We start from the raw sequence: 19,978 nt of genomic DNA, 5'->3' as shown, positions 1-19,978 counted from the left end.
GATCTAATTAATCAGATTAAATTGGGTAATAAAATCCATGATGTCCATTGTCCATATAAATAGACCCACTCAAATCTATTTCTATCTACACAACACAACAATATTTACAACTCCACAAGCATTTTGATATAATAAATAAACATATAGAGGTTCTTAGCAACTAAAAGTGTTCTTTTTAGTGGAGTTTTGAGCTTCAACACATTGTGCAGAGGTTGTCAAGCCGTACAACATTGTTGGACTGTTGTATCATGAAGGGGACAAGTCAAAGATAGTATGTACCAATCGAGGGCATGAATCTTCTTAAAGAGAGCGAGTGTCATACTTGAGTCGAATTTATTTTGTATAATATTTTCTATATTATGTATCTCCAATTTCTTGTTTTCGCTACAATTTTTATTTTGTGTGATTTTATCATATTTTAATGTAATACTACTTACACAAACCGCTCACTTTTTAAATTGTGAAACCTTACTATTGAATTAACTAGGCGTTAAGTTGTTACTAATTATAATTTGAATTCACTATAAAAATTATTTTTTTATCCACCTGTAATAATCAAACACTTATTTTATTGTAAAAATATTTGGAAAATATTATAAATATATCATTTCTCTTAATTTTTCCAAAACCAAATACTCTACAAGTCATCTTTGAGAATTGAGATATATCGGCTATGTTTGAACGTAGGAAATGACTTTATGCCTTGACCTCTAGAATGAAGTGGTTTCCTTTATTTGGTTTGCAATAAGAACGGAACTCTAAATAAATAAAAAAACATATGTTTTTCTTACTTTTATACTCATATAAATGTGAAAGATGTATAAAATTTATGGGCAAATATGTAATATCATGTCATATTATGTTATTTTTTTTAGGGGGTCACATAAGTTTCTATTTTACTTGTATTTATCTCTCTCTCTCTCCTTCTCAAAAAAAAAAAAAAAAACTCTCTCTCTCTCTCTGCTTTTGATTCTTTTTTCTTTTTCTTGTTTGTTGGGCGACAAATTTTCCGCTTTTGATGGTAATAAGCAATTATTGTGCTTTTCTTTTTCTTTTTTTAATAGTTTGGGGTTGGTTTTCTGGATTCTTGTGAACAAATTGGAAAATGTTAAGATTTATGGGATTCTAGCTTTTGCTACAATTTGCTCACGTATTTTTATCGTAATATTTTTTTTTTTTTTAGAAACCTAAAAAAGGGGTGCAACACGAGAACTTCTCAGAGGTTATCAATCCTAATACTATTCTCTCCTAAACACGCTTCACTATGCAGAATTCTAAAGGTATTTAATGCATTAGTGTTGGTATGTTCACACCATATTTTTATCATAATGCTAGTTGTGATCGATAGAATAAAAATGATGGATTCATAACTTCACTTTTACAATTTACCACATAATCAAATCGTAGAGAAAATTGTTTTCCTAACTTTACTTTAACAAATTTGTGTCATTGTCACCGAATAAGATGATTTGTGGGCTCGAGGATCGGACGGTCCATGGAGATTTGTGGACAATACTGGTTAGTGATTTTTGGTTACGTGGAGTGTTTTTATTGGTTGTATTATTGAATGTTTGGTGGTCTGTGAAGCACGGAGGGTTTTATTTATAGCGTGAGTGTTGGTGGGACCCTTTTAGTTTTAGTGACTTTATGCCTCGACCTTCTGGAATGAAGTGGTTGCCAGATGTCACGCAATTACAATCTACCTCGGCTCTTTTTACCAGATCTATCGTGTATGTTTGGAAACAGGGATAGAAGTAGAATGAATAGAGAAGAATGCATTTTTCTTTCTTTTTTTATCTCTTCCACTTCCTGCGTTTCCAAACACACCGTAAACTTACTAATCCTATTTGCCTTAAGCCTATTTAAACCCCTCAAACCTCCAGTCCCAAGTCGTCTCAAGTCTTCCCAGTCCCAAGGCATCAGGTCAACTCCAAACATCCAAATATGAACCTTGCTATGCTCCCCCTATTCCCACAATCCCAGTTTCCGGATTCTTGCAGTTTTCGTCAATGGATCAATTTAGCGTTTCCTACACAAACTGATCGGTAAAAATGGCTCAATTTATTTATTTGTTTTTCGTTTATAAATTTTTAAATTTTTTCAGGTTCTGAATATACTTCTTTTTGCACTTGTGTTTTATGACAGTAGCGGAATGTTAGATTCGGTTTCAAAATTGGCTTTGACTGCCCTGCTTATCTATGATTCAAATTTTGTGATTCGCAAGTGGATTAGTCGGCCTGCCCACACCCACAGTGGCGATCCTGCTCATTCTGCCGAAGATTGCAGCACTCATAAGGACACGAAATTTACGAACCATTGCAGCACTCTCGAAATTTACGAAATTTACGAACCAGCACTCTCAAAATTTACGAAATTTACGAACCATTGCAGCACTCTCGACACGAAATTAACGAACCAGAATGATTCTGCTGGAGTGGAATTAACGAATCAGAATGCTTTTGCCGAAGGTTCCATCTCAGAGACACTAGTTTGATCCTGGAAAGCTCTTGCCTCAGTGTTGTCAGTGGGCTTTTGCACTGATGTCAGTGATGTGCTGCTTTGGTTTGCTTTTGTTTGCTTTGCTCTCTAGTTTTCTTTGAATAAGCTATGGTTTAGCTTGTTTTGTTTTGTTTTGTTTGTTGTACCGTTTAGCTTCTCTGCAAGCTTTTAGCTTGAGTGTGTAATAATTGGGCTGTTATCCTGTTATGGACCCTGCCATGTGTTTCTTTATCTTTTCCTTTGTACTCTGTTTAAGCTGATGAATTACCCAAAAAATTATGATCCATCTGATTAATATTTCCAAATTGGACTCTTTTTGTGTTTTTTTAGTTGAAATTGTGGGAGCTAGATTATTGTTTAGAGGACAAGATCGAGAATATAACGAGAATGATAAGTGACGTGTGTAAAAATCTCTTATCTCACAATCTAAATAAACCGCTGGTGTTTTATTGATTGAGAACGAGAGAGTATTATGAGAGATTTTTTATATGGTGAGATTCATCAATGGTGTATCCCTCAATTCGTCCGAGCATTTTTCACTGTTTTGACAGAAGATGTACATTCTCAACCATTGCTACCAATGACTGGGATTTAAAATTAAAATCAACTTTAAATTTTGAATTAAAAAAAAGGATAATTATAGTAAATCTAATGTGCTAAGACCCGTTTTCACTTTGTTTATCCGTAGTTTAAAATTTTACACTTTGCTCACCTGAACCGCAATCCATTACCCATCTGTTATCCACCTCATCCTCAGACATTAGAAAAATACATTTTTATTAAAATCAGAACATAACACGAATAAAAAACACGAACCATCAGTTCTTTTCCTCACGAGCCCTAAAAACACGAAAATCCCTAGAGAAACCCCATTCTGCATCTGATATTGAAATAGCGCTGCAAGTATAAACCTAGACGAGCAACGGGTTGTTTGAGGGACTCAAATCTCGGTAAGAAATTAGTCACTGTTTGAGTTTTTAATTTGGGCTTGGGGTTGTTTTATAATTTTTTGAGTAATCAGTCAATGGTCAATGTTACATGTAATCTAATGAGAATATTGGTTGTGTTTGTTGATGTAATGTTACTTGTCGTTTGGATTTGTGTTTGTTTATGGCCATTTTGTCTGTCGTGGTCATTGTGTCTCACAATGGTCCTAAATTTCTGTTTGGTTTAAATTTTAGTGTTTGTTTGTGTTTATTAGTAAAATAGAAACAAAAGCAAAGTAGAAAATATGGTCTCTCTGATGTGTGTGTTGCATCCCAAAAGCAAAATAGAAACATGCAAGTGTTTACTTTTTTGTGTATATTGTTTACAATTCTTTAATTGTTAATTGTGTACATGTCAAATGGTAATTCGTTATTGCAGATGACTAATGAGGAAGTGAAATTGGAGGTACATTATGGGAGTACTTTTCTGTGGAACCCTAGTTCATAATGAGGAAGTGAATTGTGTAGGGTTCGTTATTTAGGTCCTGGGGGCAACTTGGAGCAAGACTTGAGGCTCATACAAGATGATAAAGATGTGGTGCCCATGTGCAAGCTTAATATGAGAGGGCCAAGAGACACCATCATACTGTATGTGGAGACTGGTCATGCTCCACTTGCAGTTGAAGTCCCTGATGGTGCAGGGATTGGTGCAGGGGGTACAAGGGGTCGTGCAGGAGCTGTTATAAGGGGTGATGCTAGTGTGGGGGTAGAGGAGGAGTTTGATTGGTTGAATGAAGGTCTGGAAGGAGAAGACTTTGCTGATGACATTTTTGGTTAGTCTTCTCCACCTCACACAGTTCCATCTGACTCTAACACTGTTCCAACCACTGATACACTTCAACCAACCACTGGTACACCTCATCCAAACACTAATACACCTCAACCAAATGCAGATACACTTGACCCAAGCAATGTTCCTCCTTTAAACATAGATTTAGATGAAGAGTGGGCTGAACCAGCTTTAAAGGATGATATTGCAAGTGTGGATTGTTCTGATAATGAGCAGAGGCCTAGCAACCTAGAATTCAATGAGAGGACTAATATGGAAAATGTTAGGTTGGTGGTAGGGATGAAGTTTCCAAACTTCAAGGTGTTTATGAAGGCTTTGAGTGAGTATGTGATTTAGCATCACATTGATATCAAGTGGAAGTTAAATGAGAAGAAGAAGATTTTTGAACATTGTAAGAACAATTGTGGATGGAGGTGTTATGCCTCAATGGTGACTGGAGAGTGTACATTTGAGATCAAGACACTTATTCCTGAGTGTACCTGCCCCCTGACATTTCAAAATGGGAAGTTACATCAGCCTATGTGGCAAATAGGTATTTGGAGGATTTTGGTAAGAATCCTAATTGGGAGGTCTCAGGTGTTAAGCACCATGTGATGCAGCAGATTTCAGTTGATTTAAGTATTAGTCAGGTGTATAGATCAAGGAAGGTAGCTAGGGGTTTGATTACTGGGAATGAAAAGGCTCAGTATGGCCTACTTAGAGATTATGCAGAAATGATAAGGAGGACAGATGTAGGAAGTAAGGTGATTCTGCAAACAGAGATTGAAAATGAGAATGCAAAACCCAAGTTTAAAAGGATGTACATTAGGTACAATGCTCAGAAAGTTGGCTTTCTAGGTGGTTGTAGACCCTTTGTTGGGCTGGATGGATGTCATTTGAAGGGTAGGTTTGGTGGGCAATTATTGTCTGCCACTGCCAAAGATGGAAATGACTATATATTCCCAGTGGTAATAGCCGTGGTTGAGCAAGAGAACAAGGACAGCTGGATTTGGTATTCATCAGTGGCAGGCAGACGGTATTATCATCTAGCTCATGTTCATGACTTCATTACTTACTTACTTGCATAGTTGCTTACTTGAATGCTTACATGCTTACATGATTGCAAGGCCTTCTACCTGCAATGGAGACTCTATTCCTAACTGTGGAGCACAGGTATTATGTAAAGCACATATACAACAACTTCAAGGTTAACCACAAGGGCATGGAGTTAAAGAGTGTACTGTGGAGGTGTGCTGGCGCAACATCACTAAGGGAATTTAAGAGGGGGATGGAGCATCTTAAGAGTTTGGATGAAGAAGCTTGGAAGTTCCTTTCTGATATAGAGCCTGCACAGTGGACCAGATCCCACTTTTCTCCAAGAGCTTTGACAGATTGTCTGGTAAACAATTTGAGAGAGAGTTTCAACTCTACGATTATGAAGGCTAGAGATAAGCCAATCTTATCGATGCTGGAGTGGATCAGGGTTAGGCTTATGAGTAGGCTCTATGTGAGGAAGATTGGCATAGAAAAGTATGGTGGTTGATTGTGTCCAAGCATATAGGGCAAGTTGGAGAAGATAAAATTAGAGTCTAAGAGCTTCTGTGCAATGCCATCTGGGAGGTTTGTGTATGAGGTTGACAATGGGTGGGAAAGTCATATGGTGGACTTGGTAGGGAGGACATGCAGTTGTAGAGCATGAGACTTGATAGGAATCCCCTGCAAGTATGGAGTTGCAGCGATTTTTGTGAATTGTGAAATGCCAAAAGACTACACCCATCCATGCTACTACAAGGATGTTTTTGTGGAGACATACAAGACACCCATACCTCCCATGCCTGGCCAGTCTGAGTGGGTGTCAAGTGGCCAACCCAAGCCTGTTGAACCTATTATCTATAAGTCACCACGCAGGCCACCCATGAAGAGGAAGAGAGATGCTGATGAGCCAAGGAACCCTTATAAGGTGTCTAGAGCAAACAAGCTAGTGAGGTGTGGAAGGTGTCAAAAGGAAGGGCACAATGCAAGGGGATGCAAGGCCAATGTTACTGAGATACCATGGGAGAGGAGGAAGAGATTGCAGAAAGAACAATCTGTAAGTTTTTACAAACTTTCTTTATTAAATGCAAAATGCCAATAACTGACACTGTAAACATGCTCATTTTTGGTTGTAGGGAAGTGGAAGGCCTTCTACATGCAGACAAGCCCCATCCTCATCTCAACCCCCACCAACACATCAGCCTTACACTATGGCCTCATCCTCATCCAACAAAACACCAATAGCTTACAACTCACAAGTAGCCAATTCACTTTAAACAAAAATACCAATAGCATTTAATATAAACAATACTTTATCTTAAAAAGGCTTATATTATTAACTGGCTTCAAGCCAACAGCATCTACATCTTACATAGTTCTATTACAATACAATTAAGGACTAGCTTATGTTACAATCGACCAGGCAAACTCAATTTCATCATTCCGACATTCTCACTTGAGCGAAAATATGAAAACTATATAACCAAAAAAAAAAAAAAAAACCATGACAACATTAGTGCAATTCTGTACTTTCTCTCTTACTCTAAAGCTCTTACTGCTATCTCCTTGGCTTGAATAGAGAAAGTTCGAAACTTTCTCTCCCTCTCACTGGCTTTTGCTGCCCTATTTTGAGCAATTTCTGCCATTTGGGTAGCTTTTACTGCTGCCTGGGCAACTGCTCTTTCCCTTTCATGTGCAAGTTGCAACTTACTCCGTAGTAAATTCAGCTTTTGTTGCACAAAATAGGCAGCTTCATTCCCACACACACAAGTGGGATTATCAATCCATTTAAAGAGAGGGCACTTGGGACCAACCTTATATCGGCTACAACCCAGAAACCTTCTCCCAAAATTATCCACTGTCAAACTTGTTCTCAGCACACAAGTCTTATATGTACACATATGCCCACTTGAACCTAAGTAAGTTCCACTCGAAGAAAACATTGCTTATCAACTTCCTATGAATCAAAACTACTGTCAAAACTTGAAACCCCAACCCACATAAAGCAGAAATGTCGTACCTGGTGATGATCTATCTTCGAATATTCAATGCCTTAAGACAACTCAAAGTCAGAACCTCACCCTCACATGAAAGCACAATTAGAAAAATCAAAACCCCAGCTTAAACAAGGGATTTTCGTGTTTCTAGGGCTCGTGAGAAAAAGAACTGATGGTTCGTGTTTTTGATCCGTGTTATGTTTTGATTTTAATAAAATGATGTTTTTCTAACATCTGAGGGTGAGGTGAGTAACGGATGGATAACGGATTGAAATTTAGGTGGGAAAAGTGTAAAATTTTAAATCATAGGTAGGTAAAGTGAAAACGAGCCATAGTACAGTGGTTTACTGTAATTATCTCAAAAAAAAAAAAAGTAGAATTAGTAACAAAAAAATATATATTGTGAGAAGAAGTGGGTTAATTGTACTGTGCAATCAATCTCAATCCATTCTTGTTCTATTCTTTATTTTCTCAGCAATAACAACAGTCCTATCACATGCAATGTTGGCAAAAAACCGTGTTGGCTTGATTAAGTAGTCAAACCACCAATTTTGAAAATTCAAGCCAATAACATGAAGAAAAGGTTGCTAAATGAGAAAACCGTGTTGGCTTCATTAAGCGGTCAAGCCTCCTCCTATAGAAGAAAGAGTTCTTGCTGCATTTCTTGTACGCCTTTGGGTTCTGTAATCAAGCAAAGTCTCTTACACTAACATTGAAGATCTTATTGGTGTTTCTATGTGAAACTGTTGCAAATCAACTACAATAATCAAAGGGTTATTGTGGAGTTACTCACGTACTTGAATTCGTGCAAAGGAGTAAGCCGCGTACTGGGATCTACGCATTAGATTGGTTAGTCACGTACTGGGAGTCATGCATTAAAATGAGAGATTATCACTACAGAACAAGTCCAATTGGGTATTGGGGTAAGGGTTCAACTGTAGGTTGGTATAAGGTACTGGGATTCCTTTACTTGTAACCGCTTGTTTTGATAATAGTGGATTCTTGGGTGGTGATCTTAAAATCACCCAGTGGGGTTTTGCCTCGATGGTTTTCCCTATTCGTAAATAAATCACCCATGTCATTTAATTTCCACTGTATTTTTAGTTATTTGGTGATTTGTTTGTGCTGCCACGTATATTATATATTAATCTGATTAATTAATTCACTCGGCTAATTAATTGGTTAATTTATCACAAGTGGTCAATATATTCTTGGCCTATCAGGAGTAAAATATGAGACTATATCATAAATATTCATCCAAATGAGTTATTGCATACAAAAACCAAAGGGTCTAGAATTAATGAACATAAAAAAAGAAAAAAAAAAGAAAAGAACAATTTACATTTTCTAGCTAATAATATTCTTACAAGACTGTTTAAAAAGTTAAAAAAAAAAACTATAAGAACGACTATCAATAATATTTAAATTATATATGTAAGAATTATACTGTGCATCTTGATTAGTCCATAAAAGCCATTAAGATCGTCCATCTTAATGGACAATAATTGTGTCATTAGTAGGCTATCAAAGATAGATGAGTAACCGCCCAACACATTCAATAACGACCATCAAAGGTCATAAACTCTCTCATCAAGATAAAGAACATTACAATTAGGGTAATAATCACCCTCATTTATGTCCAACACCTACCTAAGTCACCTATAAAAGGGACAATTTGTCTCACTAGATAAGGTACGTAAAAAACTACTACAAAACACTATCTATATACGAAAGATATAGGCTGATACTAACTTAAGCATCGCCGGCTCCCCCACCGGGCACAACTCGGTGGTCTCTTTGATCTGTCTCTCATTTATTTTGCAGGTTCTACAAGATCATCTAATGCTTCAGATTCGACGAGTGACCCAACTGATGATTTTGGCATCATCACATCTTAATGTATATATTTTAAGTATATCCATACATATGCATAGACTAAAAGCTAGTTCTTTATAGTTGTGGTAATTAATTGGCTTAAATTAATTGGAGTAGAAAATGGTTCAAATATGTGAAGGTGATGAGTTTTTATTTATTATTTATTTATTTATTTATTTTATGAGAAAAGTCTTTGGTGTGTTCATGATTATATTGACGCACTATTTTTGAGAAAAGTCTTGTTTTCGCTCCAATTTTTATTTTTTGTGATTTTATTATATTTTAGTGTATTACTATTTATACAAATCACTTACTTTTTTCATTGTGAAACTTTACTATTGAATTAACTAGGTACTAAGTTTTTACTGATTATAATTTGAACCCACTATGAATATTATTTTTTTGTCAACCCGTAATCAAATACTTAAAATTTATTATAAAAATGTTGTGAAAATATTATAAATAGAAAAAAGTTTTTCTTCAAACTAGTTTGTAGAGAAAACTTACAAACTCATTATATATATTTATATTGAGTGTGAGTTTTGAAAATCTAACCTGTAGGGACACGATTTATTTAACGGCCCATGAATGACGTTGGGCTCGTATGCACAGGGCCCTAACAATATGATTTGTAGAGAGTGGGCTTGATAGGCATGACCTTGGGCACAGGTGGACGGTTTAATCATGACGTCTATGGAAGTTCTTATATGGGCGGGCTTGGCTTGACTAGCTAAGCCCTCCATTAGTACGAGTTATAGGACTTAAGTCCTCGGACGCTGTCCAAGGAGCCTTATATCATTCCCTTTTTCCCTTTTACCAGGGAAGGGCCTCCTCCTTTTACTGAGGGGTTTTTCCTTTTATACTAGTGTTTGTTTCCCCCTTTAGCGTCCATGTGTAAGTATCACTTTTCTGGGGTGCAGACCTGTCCTGTCAACCCATACCTAGAGTGGTTTGGGGTCTTTGGGAAAGTTAAAGGGTATGGTTTAGAGTATGGACTTGTTAGATACAGGGTTTTGTGTTATAATGTTGGCAGCTTTTTCCCTTGCCCTGCCCCTACACTCAGTTTGCCCCTTTCTTTAGGCATTTCGTGAGGTGCCGAGTAAGAGGTCGTCCTTGGCAGTGGCTCTCCTCGGCTTGGGCCCTGGGCCCTAATGTAGAGTGGGCCTGGGCCACGAGTTCTCTGGCCCCATAATAGCCCCTCAAAATCCTGCTGCCCGACTTTTAGTTGGGGAGGAGGGTTTTGGTAATGTTGGGCTTACATCATAGCTTGCTCAGATTCCGTACTTTACTAATATTTGTGTTTTTCCATTTACATGGAGGACGTGCTAAATTGAGAGGCGTTCCTTTACCCAATCACGTGAAGTCCTTTGACGCTTCAATACTCGAGGCGGGTCTTCACGAGGATCTTCAGATCCTACGGTTGTGAATGGCGTTGGAAATTGAGCCAACTCTGCCTTGTCTGTAGCGTTCCTTGGAAAGTTACACGAATTGAATGCCACCACCTTATCTTTTATATAAGTAGGATAGGAGGTTGTTTTCCTTACATACAAACCTTCCGATTCTCTTCTAAATCACAATCCTTCAGTTATAATCACAGTTTCGTATTCAGTGCTATCCGTCCTTTGTGCAATATGTTTGAGACACGAACAGGGGTAAAGGAACTCCATCCGCCACAGAGGCGCCGGGTCCTTCCGAGACTCAAGGTAGCGTGGTTTGGGCAAGGGAGGCACAGATTCAAGAAAATCTTCCGTTTTGACAAAGGGGGAAATGGTATTTCTCCTTCTTTTAGTCAAAATCCGAAGCAGGTACTGGTCGCACTAGATTCTTGGTGCATCAGAAGTAAAGTTTCCGCCATCAGCGCCGTCTGCTATATCGCAGGCGTGGTTACGTGGAGGCCCATCAACTTCCGGTTGCCTGCACCTTTTCTTTAACGGTGCTGGCCTCAAGTTGGGTTCTCTGCACCTTTTTTTCAGCTGCGCTAGCCCGAAGTCGGGCTCTCTACGCCTTTTCTTTAACGGTGCAAGCCCCAAGTTGGGCTCTTTGGCTGCCTGAGGTATAGGCATGTAAAAGTGTTGATGAATGGTTTTTCTTGAACAACGTCTTGGTACAGCAGCCAACCTCTCCTCTGTACTTCTTCCTTCGCTTTCTCTTTATTCTCTTGTATCTTTCTTTTCGCTTATGTATTTAGCTTTAGTATAAGCTTATTCCAGCTTTTCATTGTACGCTGTACTATTTCTTTGTCTTAATAAAAGATGAATTTATTTCTTTGTAAATACTTTTCCTTTCGGCAGCAACTACTTTGTAAACGGGTGCGCTATGTATGTACCTTCCTTTAGTGATGCTTAAAGCAGGAAACCTTGAAACAGAACCTTACCAATCGAGATAACGGCTTAATGCCCCGTAATGCGTGCGCGGCGACCGTCCGAGCACGATAAATACTAAATATTTCGTCCGAGAGGGTAGCCGAGCAGTGAGGGACTTTAACTGTGTTTTGACAACGTATGGCCCTATATTGCAGTCGCACCAATTCCCTTGGTACTGAGAATCCGAGGGTAGGCTGGGGAATCCATGCATTCCTAGGATTAGCCCAACTATCAAATGGGGAATTCTTTCTCGGGGTAGATTCTAAAGGCCATCTAACGTCCAGGTTGTGTCCAAACCCCGTATTGTCTCTTCTAAGTAGTTGGTTTCCCTAGAGTTGGTTCTGTCCAAAACTTGTAGTTCTCTTCTAAGTAGTTGGTTTCCCCAGAGGCTTGAATCCGAGGACCATACAAGGCCTTGGTTCTGTCCAAAACTTGTAGTTTTTCTTCTAAGTAGTTGGTTTCCCTAGAGGCTTGAGTCCGAGGACCATACAAGGCCTTGGTTCTGTCCAAAACTTGTAGTTTTTCTTCTAAGTAGTTGGTTTCCCCAGAGGCTTGAGTCCGAGGACCATACCAGGCCTTGGTTCTGTCCAAAACTTGTAGTTTTTCTTCTAAGTAGTTGGTTTCCCCAGAGGCTTGAGTCTGAGGACCATACAAGGCCTTAGTTCTGTCCAAAACTTGTAGTTCTCTTCTAAGTAGTTGGTTTCCCCAGAGGCTTGAGTCCGAGGACCATACAAGGCCTTGGTTCTGTCCAAAACTTGTAGTTTTTCTTCTAAGTAGTTGGTTTCCCCAGAGGCTTGAGTCCGAGGACCATACAAGGCCTTGGTTCTGTCCAAAACTTGTAGTTTTTCTTCTAATTAGTTGGTTTCCCCAGAGGCTTGAGTTCGAGGACCATACAAGGCCTTGGTTCTGTCCAAAACTTGTAGTTTTTCTTCTAAGTAGTTGGTTTCCCGAGAGGCTTGAGTCCGAGGACCATACAAGGCCTTGATTCTGTCCAAAACTTGTAGTTTTTCTGCTAAGTAGTTGATTTCCCCCAGAGGCTTGAGTCCGAGGACTATACAAGGCCTTGGTTCTGTCCAAAACTTGTAGTTCTCTTCTAAGTAGTTGGTTTCCCCAGAGGCTTGAGTCCGAGGACCATACAAGACCTTGGTTCTGTCCAAAACTTGTAGTTTTTCTTCTAAGTAGTTGGTTTCCCTAGAGGCTTGAGTCCGAGGACCATACAAGGCCTTGGTTCTGTCCAAAACTTGTAGTTTTTCTTCTAAGTAGTTAGTTTCCCCAGAGGCTTGAGTCCGAGGACCATACCAGGCCTTGGTTCTGTCCAAAACTTGTAGTTTTTCTTCTAAGTAGTTGGTTTCCCCAGAGGCTTGAGTCTGAGGACCATACAAGGCCTTAGTTCTGTCCAAAACTTGTAGTTCTCTTCTAAGTAGTTGGTTTCCCCAGAGGCTTGAGTCCGAGGACCATATAAGGCCTTGGTTCTGTCCAAAACTTGTAGTTTTTCTTCTAAGTAGTTGGTTTCCCCAGAGGCTTGAGTTCGAGGACCATACAAGGCCTTGGTTCTGTCCAAAACTTGTAGTTTTTCTTCTAAGTAGTTGGTTTCCCGAGAGGCTTGAGTCCGAGGACCATACAAGGCCTTGATTCTGTCCAAAACTTGTAGTTCTCTTCTAAGTAGTTGGTTTCCCCAGAGGCTTGAGTCCGAGGACCATACAAGGCCTTGGTTCTGTCCAAAACTTGTAGTTTTTCTTCTAAGTAGTTGATTTCCCCAGAGGCTTGAGTCTGAGGACCATACAAGGCCTTGGTTCTGTCCAAAACTTGTAGTTCTCTTCTAAGTAGTTGGTTTCCCCAGAGGCTTGAGTCCGAGGACCATACAAGGTCTTGGTTCTGTCCAAAACTTGTAGTTTTTCTTCTAAGTAGTTGGTTTCCCCAGAGGCTTGAGTCCGAGGACCATACAAGGCCTTGGTTCTGTCCAAAACTTGTAGTTTTTTTTCTAAGTAGTTGGTTTCCCCAGAGGCTTGAGTCCGAGGACCATACAAGGCCTTGGTTTTGTCCAAAACTTGTATTTTTTCTTCTAAGTAGTTGGTTTCCCCAGAGGCTTGAGTCCGAGGACCATACAAGGCCTTGGTTCTGTCCAAAACTTGTAGTTTTTTTTCTAAGTAGTTGGTTTCCCCAGAGGCTTGAGTCCGAGGACCATACAAGGCCTTGGTTCTGTCCAAAACTTGTAGTTCTCTTCTAAGTAGTTGGTTTCCCCAGAGGCTTGAGTCCGAGGACCATACAAGGTCTTGGTTCTGTCCAAAACTTGTAGTTTTTCTTCTAAGTAGTTGGTTTCCCCAGAGGCTTGAGTCCGAGGACCATACAAGGCCTTGGTTCTGTCCAAAACTTGTAGTTTTTTTTCTAAGTAGTTGGTTTCCCCAGAGGCTTGAGTCCGAGGACCATACAAGGCCTTGGTTCTATCCAAAACTTGTAGTTCTCTTCTAAGTAGTTGGTTTCCCCAGAGGCTTGAATCCGAGGACCATACAAGGCCTTGGTTCTGTCCAAAACTTGTAGTTTTTCTTTTAAGTAGTTGGTTTCCCCAGAGGCTTGAGTTCGAGGACCATACAAGGCCTTGGTTCTGTCCAAAACTTGTAGTTTTTCTTCTAAGTAGTTGGTTTCCCGAGAGGCTTGAGTCCGAGGACCATACAAGGCCTTGATTCTGTCCAAAACTTGTAGTTTTTCTGCTAAGTAGTTGATTTCCCCCAGAGGCTTGAGTCCGAGGACTATACAAGGCCTTGGTTCTGTCCAAAACTTGTAGTTCTCTTCTAAGTAGTTGGTTTCCCCAGAGGCTTGAGTCCGAGGACCATACAAGACCTTGGTTCTGTCCAAAACTTGTAGTTTTTCTTCTAAGTAGTTGGTTTCCCTAGAGGCTTGAGTCCGAGGATCATACAAGGCCTTGGTTCTGTCCAAAACTTGTAGTTTTTCTTCTAAGTAGTTAGTTTCCCCAGAGGCTTGAGTCCGAGGACCATACCAGGCCTTGGTTCTGTCCAAAACTTGTAGTTTTTCTTCTAAGTAGTTGGTTTCCCCAGAGGCTTGAGTCTGAGGACCATACAAGGCCTTAGTTCTGTCCAAAACTTGTAGTTCTCTTCTAAGTAGTTGGTTTCCCCAGAGGCTTGAGTCCGAGGACCATATAAGGCCTTGGTTCTGTCCAAAACTTGTAGTTTTTCTTCTAAGTAGTTGGTTTCCCCAGAGGCTTGAGTTCGAGGACCATACAAGGCCTTGGTTCTGTCCAAAACTTGTAGTTTTTCTTCTAAGTAGTTGGTTTCCCGAGAGGCTTGAGTCCGAGGACCATACAAGGCCTTGATTCTGTCCAAAACTTGTAGTTCTCTTCTAAGTAGTTGGTTTCCCCAGAGGCTTGAGTCCGAGGACCATACAAGGCCTTGGTTCTGTCCAAAACTTGTAGTTTTTCTTCTAAGTAGTTGATTTCCCCAGAGGCTTGAGTCTGAGGACCATACAAGGCCTTGGTTCTGTCCAAAACTTGTAGTTCTCTTCTAAGTAGTTGGTTTCCCCAGAGGCTTGAGTCCGAGGACCATACAAGGTCTTGGTTCTGTCCAAAACTTGTAGTTTTTCTTCTAAGTAGTTGGTTTCCCCAGAGGCTTGAGTCCGAGGACCATACAAGGCCTTGGTTCTGTCCAAAACTTGTAGTTTTTTTTCTAAGTAGTTGGTTTCCCCAGAGGCTTGAGTCCGAGGACCATACAAGGCCTTGGTTTTGTCCAAAACTTGTATTTTTTCTTCTAAGTAGTTGGTTTCCCCAGAGGCTTGAGTCCGAGGACCATACAAGGCCTTGGTTCTATCCAAAACTTGTAGTTTTTCTTCTAAGTAGTTGGTTTCCCCAGAGGCTTGAGTCCGAGGACCATACAAGGCCTTGGTTCTATCCAAAACTTGTAGTTTTTCTTCTAAGTAGTTGGTTTCCCCAGAGGCTTGAGTCCGAGGACCATACAAGGCCTTGGTTCTATCCAAAACTTGTAGTTCTCTTCTAAGTAGTTGGTTTCCCCAGAGGCTTGAGTCCGAGGACCATACATGGCTTTGGTTCTGTCCAAAACTTGTAGTTTTTCTTCTAAGTAGTTGGTTTCCCTAGAGGCTTGAGTCCGAGGACCATACAAGGCCTTGGTTCTGTCCAAAACTTGTAGTTCTCTTCTAAGTAGTTTGTTTCCCCAGAGGCTTGAGTCCGAGGACCATACAAGGCCTTAGTTCTGTCCAAAACTTGTAGTTTTTCTTCTAAGTAGTTGGTTTCCCGAGAGGCTTGAATTCGAGGACCATACAAGGCCTTGGTTCTGTCCAAAACTTGTAGTTTTTCTTCTAAGTAGTTGGTTTCCCCAGAGGCTTGAGTCCAAGGTCCATACAAGGCCTTGGTTCTGTCCAAAACTTGTATTTTTTTGCTTATTTATTGATTTAATTTCCAAAGGTTAGCCCCTTGACCCAGATGGGGAGGGGTTAGCTTGATGTTGGAAGCCCCTAGAATTGCCCGTGCCCTTGGCACTGCCAGGCATAGCTCCTAGTGGGAACTTATGTTGGAACAACAACAACATGTCGTTGGAAATGAAGGCACCCTCGCAGACCCTTGCTTGACAAAGGCTCAACTCCGCCGTTGCCTGAGCCAACGCGCAAGCCTTCCCACAGACGGCGCCAATTGTAGGGGCACGATTTATTTAACGGCCTATGAATGACGTTGGGCTCGTATGCACAGGGCCCCAACAATATGATTTGTAGAGAGTGGGCTTAATAGGCATGATCTTGGGCACAGGTGGACGGTTTAATCATAGCGTTTATGGAAGTTCTTATATGGGCGGGCTTGGCTTGACTAGCTAAGCCCTCCATTAGTACGGGTTATAGGACTTAAGTCCTCGGACGCTGTCCAAGAAGCCTTATATCCTTCCCTTTTTCCCTTTTACCGGGGAAGGGCCTCCTCCTTTTACTGGGGGGTTTTTCCTTTTATACTAGTGTTTGTTTCCCCCTTTAGAGTCCACGTGTAAGTTTCACTTTTCTGGGGTGCAGATTTGTCCTGTCAACCCATACCTAGAGTGGTTTGGGGTCTTTGGGAAAGTTAAAGGGTATGGTTTAGAGTATGGACTTGTCAGATACAGGGTTTTGTGTTATAATGTTGGCAGCTTTTTCCCTTGCCTTGCCCCTACACTCAGTTTGCCCCTTTCTTCAGGCATTTCGTGAGGTGCCGAGCAAGAGGTCGTCCTCGGCAGTGGCTCTCCTCGGCTTGGGCCCTGGGCCCTAATGTAGAGTGGGCCTGGGCCACGAGTTCTTTGGCCCCACATAACCGTTAAATTGCATGTTCTTATTATATTCTTAATACTTACAAAATTTTAAGAAAATCAAAAATCAATTGCTATGTTATTAAATAAATGTTATAATTTCAGGTTTTTGTACTCTAAAGTTTTATTAAAAAAAATAAGTTAATTAATCAAATAGTAAATAATATCCGATTTGAGCGAAATTTGATATGAATATCAAGAACATAAAAAACATAAAATTCAACGGTTAAATTTTCAAAATTCATACCTAAAAAAGAAATATATGAAAAGTTTAAAAAGTTTCTCTCCAAACTAATTTGGAGAGAAACTTTGTTCCTATAAATATATCATTTCTCCTCATTTTCCCAAACCAAATACTCTACCGGTCATCTTTGAGAATTGAGATGCACGCGCTATGTTTGAAGGTAGGAAATGACTTCATACCAGATGTCATGCAATTACAAGCTACCTCGGCTCTGTTTTCCAGATCTCTGTATGTTTGGAAACAGGGATAGAAGTGGAAAAGAATTGAGAAGAACGCATACTGGTTGCCAGATGTCACGCAATTACAAGCTACCTCGGCTCTTTTTTCCAGATCTCTGTATGTTTGGAAACAGGGGTAGAAGTGGAAAAGAATTGAGAGTTCTTTTTTATTTTTTTTTTATCTTCCTCTTCCTGCGTTTCCAAACACACCGTAAACTTTTTTTTTTTTTTTTAGTAAGCTTACTTAGTATTTAAGCCCTCCAAAACAACGCCCCCCCCCCCCCCCCCCCCCCCCCCCCGGCATTTGATTTAATTCATTGTCATATATTTCAATATTTTTTTTTAATAATAAAAAAACTATCTTAAATTTATGTTGTATATATAGATTATTAGAATCTTAAATTCTTATAAAAACTCACAATGAAATCATATTAATGTTAAAGAAGACAAGAATGAACATATGTGTAGGATCAATGTTTTTAAGTCACTCCCTAATATTTTTTTTCCAATTAAACACAAACGTCCCATAATAATCATCATTCTTTTTTTCCTCTCTCTCTCTCTCTCTCTCTCTCTCAATAGCCCCATAATCAACATTGACATCGACAACAGAAGAAGTAAGATAATTGATTGGAAAAGAGTAAGAAGCCTTTCAAACGAAACGAGTTAGAAGCATCACAATTCATATATAGATTACACATTGATTTTCCACGGTGAGGAATTTGCCCAAGACGTGTATAGGACTCTTCCATGTACCCAACTCTACTATTCTACGATCTCTCTACTTTTTCTATACTCGGTTTCATATTCCTATTGCGGCTAGGACTATAATTAACAACAACAAAAATATATATATATATTTTAAAAAATAAATTCAACTTTTTCTCCAACTCATCCACAAAAGCAGGAATCCAGTGCATCACCGACTACAACTCCCATTACAGCAACCTCTATTCCCACAAAAAACCCACCAATACTACAAAGCCAAGTGTCAAAAAAACCACTCACATATTACAATTTCAGTCCGAGTAAAACACTCAATGAACCTCTCCTCTAACACCTATATGGCTATATATTGAAATAGAGTCCCTTATCCTAAACGTACACGTTTCTGCAAATTTTATTAGCATGACTCGACCTCCTATCCCCCCCCTATCCCCACCATCCCAGATTCCGGGTTCTTGCAGTTATTGTCAATTGACCAATTTGGTGTTTCCTGCACAAACTAACAGGTAAAAATGGCTCAATTTAATTTTTTATTATTATTTTTTTGGTTTTTAAATTTTTTTCTGGTTCTGAATATACTTTCTTTTGCACTTGTGTTTTATGACAGTAGCGGAGTGTTGGATTCGGTTTCAAAAATGGCTTTGGCTGCCCTGTTTATCTATAAATCAATTTCTGTAATTCGCAAGTGGTTTAGCCGACCTGTCCACACCCGCAGTGGCGATCCAGCTCATAGTGGCACTCGCAGAATTCTCGACACGAAAATAACTGGAGTGGAATTAGCGAACCTGAATGGTTCGAACCAGAATGATTCTGCCGAAGGTTGCAGCATTCTCGACACGAAAATTACTGCTGGATTGGAATCAACGAACCAGAATGATTCTGCTGAAGGTTGCAGCATTCTCGACACGAAAATTACTGCTGGAGAGGAATTAACGGATCAGAATGATTCTGCCGAAGATTCCAGCTCAGAGATACTAGTTTGATCATGGAAAGCTCTTGCCTGAGTGTTGTCAGAGGGCTTTTGCACTGATGTGCTGCTTTGGTTTACTTTTGATTGCTTTGCTGTTTAGTTTTCTTTGAATAAGCTAGGGTTTGGCTTGTTTTGTTTCGTTTGTTGTACCGTTTTGCTTCTCTGCAAGCTTTTAGTTTGAGTGTGTAATAACTGGGCAGTTATCCTGTTATGTACTCTGCCATGTGTTTCTTTATCTTTCCCTTCATCTGAATAATATTTCCGAATTGGACTCTTTTTGTGTTTTTTTAGTTGAAATTGTGGGAGCTAGATTATTGTTTAATGAACAAGATCGAGAATATAACGAGAATGATAAGTGACGTGTGTAAAAATCTCTTATCTCACAATCTAAATAAACCGTTGGTGTTTTATGGATTGAGAATGAGAGAGTACTACGAGAGATTTTTTACATGGTGAGCTTCATCAATGGCGTATTCCTCAGTTCCTCCAAGCATTTTTCACTGTTTTGACGGAAGATGTACATTCTCAACCATTGCTACGAATGACTGGGATTTAAAATTAAAATCAACTTTAAATCTTTGAATAAAAAAAAATGTATAAAAAAAAAGTAGAATTAGTAAAAAAAAAATTGTGAGAAGAAGTGGGTTAATTGTACCGTACAATCGATCTCAATCAATTCTTTTTCTAGTCTTTATTTTCTCAGCAATAGCAACAGACCTATCACATGCAATGTTGGCAAAAAACCGTGTTGGCGTCATTAAGCAGTCAAGCCACCAATTTTGACCATTCAAGCCAATAACATGAAGGAAAGGTTGGTAAATAACATCATGATTTTTAGAATTATGTGTTATTTTACCTACTATTCAATACCACGAGACCGTGGGACCGTGAGTGGGCCCGGTTGCGGTGGGTGTTCCGTGGTTGGTGTTTTAAATTTGGTGATTGCAAGTTAATCCCTTAATCACCTATTAAGTTCCTTCAAAGAATATTGTCGGTAGAATATTGTACGGT

At 39.5% G+C, this 19,978-nt stretch overlaps 2 protein-coding genes across 2 annotated transcripts; both read left to right on the top strand.

Moving 5' to 3' along the window:
* Positions 1–1,895: 1,895 nt before the first annotated feature.
* Positions 1,896–2,804, top strand: LOC126716462 (uncharacterized). The gene is made up of 2 exons (XM_050417289.1): positions 1,896–2,045; positions 2,146–2,804. The coding sequence occupies exons 1-2, from the start codon at positions 1,945–1,947 to the stop codon at positions 2,492–2,494; spliced, it is 450 nt and encodes a 149-aa protein (XP_050273246.1). The 5' UTR covers positions 1,896–1,944; the 3' UTR covers positions 2,495–2,804.
* A 15,555-nt stretch (positions 2,805–18,359) lies between these two features.
* On the top strand, positions 18,360–19,241 carry LOC126716461 (uncharacterized). Its single transcript, XM_050417287.1, has 2 exons — positions 18,360–18,503; positions 18,605–19,241. Exons 1-2 carry the CDS (start codon positions 18,400–18,402, stop codon positions 18,978–18,980), a joined length of 480 nt encoding a protein of 159 aa, XP_050273244.1. The 5' UTR covers positions 18,360–18,399; the 3' UTR covers positions 18,981–19,241.
* Positions 19,242–19,978: the final 737 nt, after the last annotated feature.

Source organism: Quercus robur, chromosome 3, assembly GCF_932294415.1.
Source record: "Quercus robur chromosome 3, dhQueRobu3.1, whole genome shotgun sequence".
Lineage (NCBI taxonomy): Eukaryota > Viridiplantae > Streptophyta > Magnoliopsida > Fagales > Fagaceae > Quercus > Quercus robur.
The sequence above is the reverse complement of the archived record's forward strand: the minus strand, read 5'-3'. Positions and strand labels throughout refer to the sequence as shown.